Here is a 12,389-nt window from a genome sequence, read left to right on the forward strand (position 1 = left end):
AGCCAGCTGACGGTCCAAAGTCCTTGCTGTCAGCCCCCCACTCCCGCTTCCTCTCGCACCGTGTGTGCAACAGGGCAGCAAATTGCACCTGCTGCCTCTCAAAATTATGCGCCCGCCACTTCCTCCTCCCGGCTCAGCTCTGCCAATGCTGTCGCTCACCCAGATCTTTAGCAGTTAAGGTTTCCATTTGCCCCGGGGATTTCATCTCTCCAAAGATGGTCTCCGTAGGACTTTATAATGTGAAGAGCTATACCTAGGAATCATCGCTTTGAAGCATGGTTGTTATTAAGAAAGGCACCATGGGGTCCTAAGTGTCAGTGACATAGCACAGTCTCACTATTCCAGACCAACAGCAGAATTTCAGGCTTCCTGGACCTGCTGAATTTGAACTCAGATGAATCCTTAGAGGTTGATAAGTAGGTCATTTCCTCCAGCCGCCTCCCCTCTGGCACACACACACACACACACACCCCATTACACTAAAGAGATATGGAAACTAAGGCTCAGCGCTATACACTCAAAGTCCGGATTACTTCCCATCCCTTGAATGTTAAGGGGCATTTTCACAGCCTTATTCAAAGAGGTCTGTTGAAAGAACTTAGCAAGCAGGAAGCTTCCAAAAAGCTTTGGAGATCTATTAACAATTCCTTTGATCAGCAATAGCTTTCTTTACAAAGGACCCTTAGAAGCTAGCGGGATTAATTATGCAGCAGTTTGCTTCAAAACATTTTCCTTTGATTAGTTTTAATCCCCTGTCCGTATAGCTTGAGAAAAAGCATGAAGAAAACACCCTGCCTCTGTGGTCCACCTTCCCATGGGTTTCCCCAGGCCCGGCAAGGAGGTTGCTGGCTTCGCAGAAGCAGTGTCCAGGATTCTAATTCAAACCAGTTCTTCATTACTTGTTTCGCTCATGTCCTAAAAAAGGAAACACACAGTGCACACAGGTGCTACTTCTTCCAGCCAGGGGTTATGCCAAATTCCTTGAGGAGTATCTCCAAGCCTTCCGAGAAGGAGACACAATCCCTACTCTTTACTTCTAAGGCCGCAGTCTCCTTTCATTCTTCTAAATGATCTCAAGCATGTCCGAGTGCTCCAGTAGCTTTCACATGATGCCTGGATACAGCTCAGACATGGATGGGGAAAGTTACCGGTCTTCACCTTTGGCTTAACTGCTACAAACTTCCCTGTAACAAAGTAACCAGCACAAGGACAAGTAAAATCTGGCTGCCTATTACAGCTCAAACTGCCAAATAGTAATGTTACTGGCTGCCCTCAATAATTGCATTTCAGTATGACTGTATGTGATCCTAATTTTCCTGGAAGAAAATCAGAGAGAACAGGACATAATACAAATTCCTAGAAACGGTCTTCAAAAGGCTCAGTCACATCCACTTGAGGATATTACAAAACCCAAAATTACCTCACTTCACACTACAGTGAAGAAATTTTTCCCAAAAAGAAAAACAACAAATTCAGAGTTGGAAAACGGATGCCTGTCTTTAGCTTGCACTGAGCCTGTAGCTCAAGTGTTAAACTGTCACCCAAACGCAGGTATTTTAATGATTCCATTGGCAGATGCCCTTGGTTCTTGTCCCCCTCCAGTGGACAGTTCCTAAATTACAGATGTAAATGTTCATGACGTGTTTCTGCAACACACACTTAGCATCTTCAAAGCACAGAAGTAAAATAAAATGAAATTTTAGTTTATTGGTACAGGGCTGGATGCTCATAGAATTTTTTCCCAATTGTAGCATTCCTAAAACTGCTAGGAAGAATAATTAAAAAGAAATTTCTAGTAAATATGTGGCTGAGCTGGATAATTCCTTCAAGTCCAGAAATGACAACAAAGCATGAATCCAAAGACCAACACGCACGATGGCAGTGTTTAATCTGTGCATCCTTGGGCACTCAGCTTGCGTAATAATAAGTCTCAGGGATGAACAACAGAGGAAAAAACCTGGTAGGCAGAGTGTTTAGGTGAAAGACTAGATGAGAAACACTTTAGAAAAACGCTGCTACCCTGAAAGTCCCTGTCATGTCACAAGGAAAACAGTACCTTGCAGAGGAATATGTTGCATCAGCCTTAACACACGAGTGGAGAAGAAAAGAAATCAGGGGAGGGAGAAAAGAAAAAGAGAGGGAGACAGGGAGACAGAGGAAGGGAAGGAGGAAGACAGGACTGATGGAGGGAGGGAGAAATGGAGATGGGAGGGGGAGATGGAAGAGGAGGAAAATCTTATTTGAGTTTAGGGCCTAAATTCATAATACTTGTATGGGAAAAGTAAAGTAAAATGAAATTTTAGTTTAATTTCATGTAAAGCAGTCCAAGGGTGAAAAGATCACCAGGCAGAAGCAAATTTAAACCATCTGTAAAGAGATAAGACATCAAAAGCTTTCCAAAAATAAACTTTCAAGAATCATGAGCTAACTATCAAAAATTCACTGATCACATGAGAAAATAAACCACCAGGAGCAGAGCTAGCAAAACAACAAATTTTATAATCAGATTCTCAGAGACTGTGTATGCTGTAGTTTTCAAATGAACATACACTATATAGTTGTATATGCTTAAATTACAAAAAAAAATGGACTTGCAGACATAATAAAGGAACAGTATACTATTAAAATTAAACAAAGATTTGGATAAAAAACAAATAGAATTTCTAGAACTTTTAAGTAGAAACAGATTAATGTATTTAATACAATATTAGAAAAAGCTGAAGAACGAATTAACACCAGGAAATACAGAACCAAAGAAATGAGAGTATATCCATGGAGACAAAGCAGTGGGACCCATGAGAGTTTAAGAGACATGAAAATAAGTGAAAAGGTGAGGCATGGATCTAATTCACATCTTAGAAGTACACAAAGAGATATTGAGAGTAAAAAAAAATTTCAGACATTCAGGAAGACACTGGCTGAGAATTTTGCAGAACTGATTGATGATATAATTCCTTTACTCAGAAGTCTATACCTAAATACATCTTAGTGAAACTGTGGACTTTCAAAGACAAAAGAAACATCTAAATACAGGCTAGGAGACAGATAACCTACCAAGAAATGAGAATTATATTGATAGATTCTTCTTACAAATTACAAGACAAGAAAGTGGCAGTAGAATGCTGTCTTCAATATGCTGAAAGAAAAGTTACTCTAAACCTAGAAACAAAGCAGAAGCAAAACTATCTTCCAAGAACATATTTTTCAGACAAAAACTGTATCCCCAGTTTTTTTTTTTTTTAATTAAGATTTATTTACTTGAAAGGCAGCATTAGAGAGGGAGAGACATAGAGATAGTTTTCCATACACTGGTTCACTCCCCAAATGGCCACATTAACTGGAGGCTGAGCCACTTTAGCTAATTCCAAAGCCAGGAACCTGAAGTTCATCTGGTCTCCCACACTGGGCAGCAGGGCACCAAGCACTTGGGCCATCTTCCGCTGCTTTCCCAGGCACTTTAGCAGGGAGCTGGATCAGCAGTGCTGGACTGAAAGCACTCAGAAGTTGGCAGTGCCACAGTGTCACAGGTGATGACTTAACCTCCAGTACTTTTAAGATAGACCCACGCTTGGAAACTTTCCACAAAATACACTTCAAATAAGAAAATGAGACCTCAAAGGAAAGACTGTGAATCAAGATTGTCGCTCCCCGTCTTTCGTGGAGGAACGACACAGGACCCTGCGCTGTTCTTTTGTCTGCTCGGCCCTCCCCGGATTTGCTGCTGGTTCTTCCCGGGTTGGCTACTGTCCCTTCCACCTCCGTGGAAGGGCGGTTCCCCCTGGCCACTTTCCCCACTTCCGCAGGGGAGCGGCACACCGCCAGCCGGCTCTCTCGGGGGCTGCACAGGTGTTCCTTCAGATAGATGTTCCTGGTGCATGTTGTCTCTCTCCTCCTTAGATGTTCCTGGTGCATGTTGTCCCTCTCCTCCTTTATAGTCCTCTTCACCAACCCCAACTCTGCTACCCACACGCCGAGTACGCTGCTCTCCTCCAATCAGGAGCAGGTCCTACAGTTTATTGGTTGAACTGGAGGCAGCTGTGTAGAAGCTGCTTCTCCCTTCTCAGCGCCATATTGTGGGAGAGCAGATGCATAGAATAAGTCTTAATTCCAGTAACTTAGTCTAGTCCGAGTTGCTCCCCACAAAGATGAAATAAAGAGCAAAAGCAATGGCACACATGTGCTGAAATCTAAGTGGAAAATGACATGTTTGGGGGGTGGACATTTGTAGCAGCAGTTAAGATGTAACTTGGAATGTCTGCATCCCACATCAGAGTGTCTGGTTTCAACTCTCAGCTCAGCTTCCTGCTAACGATCACCCTAAAAGGCAGCAGATGACGGCTCAAGCCGCTGAGTTCCTGACACCCATGGGGATTTCTGGGTTGGGCTTCTGTCTCCTGGTTTCAGCCTGGACCAGCTCCAGCTTCTATAGGCATTTTGAGGAGTGCACCAGCAGATTCAAGATGTGTGTGTGTGGGTGTGTCTGCCTCTGTTTCTCTTTCAAATAAAATGAAAATAAGTAATCTTTTTAAATTTAAATAGCATGTTTTTTAAAGTTGTTAATATAACAGTATCTAAAATACTGATGTTTATGTGGGAAATAGCCATTCAAATATTCTTAAGCTGTTTAAAAAGATATTAATGATGTCATTCCACTTTAGACTTTGTTAAGATATGCTTTATAAAATTTCCAAGACAACCACTAAAAGAAGAAAACGTAGACTTAACTTTGCAAACTGGAAAGGAAACAACATTGAGTGATGAGAAGAAGAAAAAGGCACACAACTCCAAAGACAGTGGGCAGGGAGGGAAGGTGGGGGATCAGAAGCAGAAGCACAGGAAATGTGGGACAAATAGGAAAGTACAAAATGTGGGGAAGGGACTCAGTGTATCAGCAGTGAGAATCACTGCAAACCAACTGAACAGACTCGATAAAAGACAAAGTTTTTCAGATGAGACTTTTGAAATGAGAAGCCTATTGTTAAAAACTACCTAAGAAGTCAGCTAAAGAAAGTCGAAAATAAAAGTTTTTTTTTTTTTAAGAAGTTACCACAGGAAGAAACAAAGACACAGGTAAAATAAGGAATTTTTCAGATATAGAAGCAAAGAGGTGAAAGTCATCACAGGCAAATCATAAGCAAAAAAAAAAAAAAAAAAAAAAAAAACTAGCTGTACTAATGAGTGAAAAAAATGGACCTTAAGGACCAAACAAATCATTCCTACAGCAATGTAGTCACCTCCATTTCATGTGAAGAAGTTTCTAAAGCTTCACCTGATTACACATAGCCCAACATGCTAAAACTCAAGAAGAAACTGAAGTATCAGGAAACTTGGCTTTCTCCTTCACAATGAGAGATTTCACGTTTCTCAATCACTGGCCAATCAGATAGATAAACAGATTCAGCACAGATACTGGGGATCTGATGACACATTTGATGATCCCAATCCAGTTCACTCTCAAAGAAGGCTCCATCTGGCAACTGGAGGGCTCCCATTCCTTCTGAGAACACAGAAACAATTAGAGACATTCATCACCTATTCAGCTATGAAGCAAGCTCCATAAATTCCAAAGAGTATCAAACAGAACACATCTCTCTGGCCACAGTACAAATGAAATAGAAATAAGCAGTCTGAAGATAAGAAGGAAAACTAATAATTTAGTTGATTGACATGCACTTTGAAAAAGTTCAAGTGTCAAAGGAAATTCAGAGGGAAATTGAAATATATTTAAAACCAAGCAATGATGAAAACACTACATATTTTAAGTGTTAAAGTGATCATATGGATAAGATTAAGTGTTAAAGTGATCATATAGATAGAATTAAGTGTTAAAGTGATCACGTAAATACTATTAAGTGTTTGGTAATAATAGACAGAAATAAAAAGGAGTGAATGTTCCAACATGGGAAGCAGTCCACACAGCAGACTCACAGAATGACAATTGCTTTAAGTAGCACTCTGACCTCAGAATCAGCCCTTAAGGCAATCTAGCCTGGCTGAAAAGTCCATGAGAGCATTTCAGGCATGGAAAGCCAAGATACTATGGCAAAAAGTATCCTACATGAAGGACCTCTGTAATTGAGATCCCAGTGGAAAGAAGTGGTCATCAAAGAAGGAGGTACTTTTCTCTGAAGGGAGGAGAGCACTCCGCTTTGCTTATGGCCTTGTTTAAATACTAAAGGTTTTTGTGGATTCAAAAGGCTCCCATAGTCTTGGCAGCTCATGTCAAGAGCCTCAGGTGATCACTGACATCATACATTATAGTGTTAATTGTTAAATTAAAAATAGGAGTCACTGTGCACTAACTTCTCATGCAGGACCTCTATCCTCAAAGAGTTGTATTATGAGAGTTAACAGTAAAACTTGTTCTCAAAGATTTACTTTGTTTTAATGTATTAAGTGGAAGATATTCTTATGTCTCATAAGTTATCGTTATGTCTAAGTGCTCGCAAAAGATGTATCATTCTTGGGTTCTTCTTTAAAGTTAATTAAGTTACTCAAAAAAAAAAAAAAAAGAAAGAAAGAATGCTTAAAAAAAAGGAGAAGTTAAATCAACTTCAAGATGCCATGACTTTGAACAGCCCTTGTCTCAACTGTTGAGGAACATTTTGTTTTTGTTTTTCATAAAATTTGTTGAACTCTTTACTTAGTATAGAGTTAATCTTCTCTGTATAAAGCTAACTGAAAATAGATCTTAGTAAAAAATAAGAGTGGGAATAGGAGAGGGAGGAGGAAGAGGGGTAGGAGTGTGGATGGGAGGGCAAGTACAGTAGGAAGAATCACTGTTCCTGAAGTTGTATTTATGAAATGCATGGAGTTTGTATTCCTTAAATAAAAGGTTTCTTCGGGGAAAAAAAAGCTTGTGGGAATGGTAAATTATAAAAAAAGATGCATAGTTGTCAAAAATAGTTGAACCAAATAAACTTAATTCCATTAAAAAAAACCTTGTGGGATAATACTAAAGCTGGAGTATTTAGCTTCAAAATTATTATATTAAAACAAGAAAATCTGAGGCCAAATTGTGGACCATCAGGAAAAGTCAGCACTTGCAACACCAACATCCCACATGGGTGCCAGTATGTGTCCCAGTAGCTCCACTTCTGATCCAGCTCCCTGTTAATGGCCTGGGAAAAGCAGCAGAAGATAGCTCAAGTATATGGGTCCCTGCCACCTATGTGGGAGACAGGATGAAGTCCCTGGCTCCTTGCTGTGGCCTGGCCCAGCTCTGGCTGTTTGCAGTCATCTGGGTGGTGAACCAGTGGATGGAAAATCTCTCTATCTGTGTGTCTTTCTCTCTCTACCTCTTTCAAAAAAATAAATCTTTTAACCATGAATAAAATTATAAAATAAAAAATAAGAAAATCTGAGAAGTTATCATCTGAGCACCATACTTAAGAAGCCAGAAAATGAATGAGAATAAACACAAATAAAGCAGAAGTGGGGTGAGAATTAAAGATAAGAACAGAAATAATGGGATTATAAAGATAGATCAATAAATCCTCAGTGATTTATTTTCAGGAAATAAAATTTATAATCTAACAATTTTAATATCAAATAGATGAAATAGATGAAACAAACAGAATAACAAGAAAAAGGGAGAATATAACAGAAATTGAAAGAAAACTAAAAGAATGTCATAACCAAATTTGTGCCCATAAATTCCAAAATATTTTTTAAGTGGGCAGACACCAAGAAAGGCATTAATGACTAAAACTTGACTCAAGAAGAGATAGGGATGGAAAACTGGAGTTTTTTTTCTAATCCTTATAGAAACTGAGCCAATATTTTATATTTGGCACACACACAGACACACACACACACACACGCACACACACATAATACCAGGACTGAACAACTTTAGAAGTAAAATCTACCAGATATTTAAGGGGTAGAAATGTTTCCAGGTTACATAAGCTGCTTTAGAGAAACAGAAAGCAACAAGGAGGAAGGGCGGCAGCATTCTCTTAGGTGGTTTATGAGGCTGGTCTCATCCTGCCTGACTTCAAAACCAAACAAGGAGGGAGTGAGTACGGAAAATCACTGGCCCGTCTCCCTCTGGAATATACGCAGAAATCGGAAGCAGAATCAGTCAGCTGAATCCAACACTGTATCTTAAAAGGTAACGCACAACAGCCAAGCTGTGTGTACACCAGGGACTTGATTTGCAACTTGCTGCATTACCAGGTAGACAAAGACACACAAACACTCAGATAACAACAGCAGTGGACGGGGACCTCAGGTCTGCAGAAAGAGAAAGTACACGGAAAAGAAAAGGAAGAAACTCCTCCTGGGATGTGGCAAAACATTCCCTTCTGCTTCTGTGACATTAGAAAAAATGCTGGCAGGGAACGCCTTTGGTGCAGCAGTGAATACACCGCGTGGACACCTGAGTTCTGTACCAGAGTGCCTGAGCCTGAGCCCAGGTTCTGCTTCCAGTTCCAGCTTCCGGCTAATGTGCGCTCTGGGAGGCAGCAGCGGCAGCTCACAGGTTGGGTTCCTGCCACTCATACCAGAGGCCCAAATGTAGTTTCTCAACCCTGGCTTTGGATTGGCCCTGCTCCAGCTGTTGTGAGCATCTGAGGAGTGAACCAGCAAAAGAAAGAAATATTTTCTCTCTCTCTGACACTCTGTCTTTCAAATAAATAATTTTTTAAAAAGTTTTTTTAGGCCGGCACCGTGGCTCAGTAGGCTAATCCTCCACCTAACGGTGCCGGCACACCGGGTTCTAGTCCTGGTCAGGGCACCGGATTCTGTCCCGGTTGCCCCTCTTCCAGGCCAGCTCTCTGCTGTGGCCCAGGAGTGCAGTGGAGGATGGCCCAGGTGCTTGGGCCCTGCACCCACATGGGAGACCAGGAGAAGCACCTGGCTCCTGGCTTCAGATCAGCGTGGTGCGCCAGCCTCAGCACGCTGGCAGCAGCGGCCATTGGAGGGTGAACCAACGGTAAAGGAAGACCTTTCTCTCTGTCTCTCTCACTGTCCACTCTGCCTGTCAAAAAAAAAGTTTTTTTGTAAAAAGAGGTATGTATATTCTTTACATACTTATTGTAAAATTAAACACCAAGACATTTTCAATAAAAGAGCTTAAGGCAGTCAAAAAAGAGCTGTACGATACACCTTTCTTTTTTCACCTTCCCTCAAGTCAGTCTAAGAAATAACTGGAAGGACAAGGTCTCAAAAATAATTCTTTTGACCTACCTCTTTCACAACCATCTATCTGAAAACACATTTGGGGTCAGTTTTTCAACATAGTTCACAAACACAGTGTACATTTTCAACTGTATGGCCAGATCGATATTCAAGAAGAAGCTAAAACAGAGGGTGGCAGTGTGGTTGCAGCTGACCCGCCACCTGCAATGCCGGCACCGCGTACAGGAGCATGGGCTCCAGTTCCATCGCTCTGCTGCTGGCCCAGCTTCCTGCTAACGCTCTGGAGAAGGCAGCAGGTGATGCCCAAGTAGCTGGGTTCCTGCATGCATGCGGGAGACCCGGATGGGGTTCTGTGCTCAGAGCTTCCACCTGATCTATCTCCAGTCACGCAGCCACGTGGGGAATGAGACAGGCAAGGTCCACAGAACAGAACCTTGATTTCCTGGTCACCCACAAACCGAAGCTCCCCCAAAGATTGCCTCTGGGCCTCTGAGGGATTATGGGATCATACCCATAAGCTCTGAAACTGTGAGCTGAGAACAGTGTTCATTCTCAAAGCATGGTGACTGGATTCCTAATGCACCTGCCTTCTCTTGTCTCCTTCAGTGTTTTCATACCCAGAAAACGGCGCAGACGATTTCAGAGACCAAGCAAAGAACATAAACCACCAGGTATCTATGGATGTCACAGACAACAGAGAACATAGGAGCCCTTGTATAAAATTGCAGGCCACCATCCAAGGGGGTCATGAAGTCCACCTGGTGTTTCCCAGACCAGCATTTGTAGATTATAGGATAGGATGACACAGTGTACCATGCCACAGATAGCATAGAATAAACAGAAAATCACAGTGCATAAAAGGTAAAAAGGAAAAGTATTGTACACCTTTTTGTTTCTCACATGTACCTGCACACTGCATACAAAATGATATATAAAGGCACTTCAAAAATTTCCTAGAAAGTGGAATTAAAAGTTAATTTATCTTGTGCAAAAAAAATTGAGATCCATGCATGTTCTTCATAATACGCATTCTTCATGAGTTTTTTGAAGCCTCTTTATATACTATTTGTCTATTATAGAATTATATTTTGTGACTATATTTTATAGCACATTTATTTTATATCTTCATATACATAATTTAAAGAGTAAAACAGTATAAGATACTACAGCTTTGAATAGCCAAGCAAATCATAAGTAAAAAGAATACCTATTCCTGTATGCAACATTTATATTTATATATGTATATAGCATATTATATTATTATATAGTTAAGCATATTATGCAATTATATAGTACTGAATATATTGTATAATGTTAGCTTATATATTACAAAGTATAAATGTCTATATAACATTAACATTTATTTCATTAGTATTAACACATGGTATTTGTATGACACTTGAAAAGTTCTTTTCTAATCTGCATATTGGGGGCAAGGACAGAGCTTCACCTAACAGAGTTGTGAAGTTCAAGTGTGCATGTAACACCTTGCCTAGCACAGAGTAAGCTCTCCATAATGGTAGCTTTGATTGTCATTATTTCAAAGCTTCATAGCCGGTAGAGGGTGGTACTACGATATAAACTAAATCCATCTGATGCCAAAATCCATGTTTCTTCTGGCTACCTAAGTGAACTAATTGCCACATGAATGTATCTGTTTCCTTTGATGGGCTAGACACCAACTTTAAGGCTAATTAATAAAAAGTCAGTCTCAGGAAGTAGAAGTGTTTGCCACTGTTCCCATGTCCCTCTTTCTAGAATCTTTCCAATCCCAAACGTGTACTGTTTTCCATGACAAAAAAAAATGTGTTTGAAGAAAATTATAGCATTTCTCACAAAGAATTTCAAATAATTACTTTCAAACGGTTTGTCATGAAATAAAATTCAGTTACTAAATTAAACATAGACCTGCGGTTCAAAGGTTTGATGACAATCAAGTATTTTAACGTCTAAGACCCAGAACTGAAATCACACGGCAGTAACACCTCCATTTTCTGTTTTCTTCTGTCCCCTCTCCATCCCTTCCTTGTTTCAATTTCCTTTTATTTTCTCTTTCAGGGACAGCTTTCCAAAGACCCATTACAAATGAACACCTATGTTGCCTTGTACAAGTTTGTACCACAGGAGAATGAAGATTTGGAAATGAGGTAAAAACATGTATTAGAGGAAAAAAAAGAATGACAGAACATTTTAAAGTCTGTGTTTTCCATGTGAAAAAACAAAGTCCGTTGTGCGCCCTTCCCAGTGTTTTGCTGCAGTGACTCTCAAACCAGCCTGCAGGGCTGGTTAACCACAGACTGCTGGGCCCTGTCCCCAGATCCGCTGACTGGGCAGGCGTGGGGTGGGGCTGGAGACTGCATTTCTAACCAGTCTGCAGGCGGTGCTGAGGCTGCTGGCTGGAGGAACGACACCTTGGGAGCACAGCTTCAGTTCATGGTCAACAGAAGTGCAAATGTGCACTTGGCATCCTGTGGGATCCAACAGGGAGTCAAAAATCTACTGAATTCCCAAATAAATGTTGATGGGGGAATCAGACTAAAAGCATGGGGGCCAACTGGGAACTATCCTCCTCACGGTAGTCAGTCAAACACTGGGAGGGCAAGGTGAGTTGTGTGGCCCTGCAATAACTTAAACCTTTCTGGCTTTTATTTTTTTATTTCTATTTATTTATTTGAATGGCAAGAGAGACAGAGAGATAGATGGACAGAGAGATTTTCCATCCACTGATTCATTCCCTGAAAAGAATGGCCAAGGGTACGCAGAGCCAAAGCCAGGAGCTGGGAACTCCATCCAAGTCTTTCACATGGGTCTCAGGGGCCCAAATACTTGAGCCATCACCTGTTGTCTCCCACAATGGCAGGAAGTTGGTTTTGGGAGCAGAGGAAGCGCTCAACTCCCGGTACAACATGGAATGGAGATGTCCCAAGCGAATCTCAACGCCCCCTGAGCCCTTCTCTTGATCACAGTCTGGGTGGGGTTTAGCTACAGTCTGGAGTCCATATCCTACTTGCTGTGTGACCATTCACATACATCAGTTGCTCTTATTTCCTCATTTATCAAAGAATAACAGCCTCCTTTCCTTACGGAATAGAGGGGTTTGTGAGACAGAAATGAAGACTGCCTACAATGCACACACCACACGGCTCATCATCACAGACTCTCAGTAACAGTCCTCACTGCTGTTGCAGTTCCTAGCACACGATGCTATCACATGGCTGATGCACGCCCACGGCCTCGTTCAAGGA

The 12,389-nt window shown here is 41.2% G+C and overlaps 1 protein-coding gene and 1 long non-coding RNA gene across 27 annotated transcripts in view; one reads left to right on the forward strand and one right to left on the reverse strand.

Annotated features, from left to right (window-relative positions):
- LOC103350379 (uncharacterized) overlaps positions 1-12,389 on the reverse strand; it is a 547,263-nt gene that overhangs the window by 479,985 nt on the left and 54,889 nt on the right. The window lies entirely within an intron of this gene.
- STAC (SH3 and cysteine rich domain) overlaps positions 1-12,389 on the forward strand; it is a 146,230-nt gene that overhangs the window by 105,300 nt on the left and 28,541 nt on the right. For all 3 annotated transcript variants that reach the window (XM_051858945.2, XM_002716238.5, XM_070072956.1), the window contains 2 exons: positions 9,751-9,815; positions 11,203-11,291. In XM_051858945.2, coding sequence (XP_051714905.1) covers positions 9,751-9,815; positions 11,203-11,291 — 154 coding nt within the window. The remainder of the gene's footprint in view (positions 1-9,750; positions 9,816-11,202; positions 11,292-12,389) is intronic.

Source organism: Oryctolagus cuniculus, chromosome 4 (genome assembly GCF_964237555.1).
Source record: "Oryctolagus cuniculus chromosome 4, mOryCun1.1, whole genome shotgun sequence".
Taxonomy (NCBI): Eukaryota; Metazoa; Chordata; class Mammalia; order Lagomorpha; family Leporidae; genus Oryctolagus; species Oryctolagus cuniculus.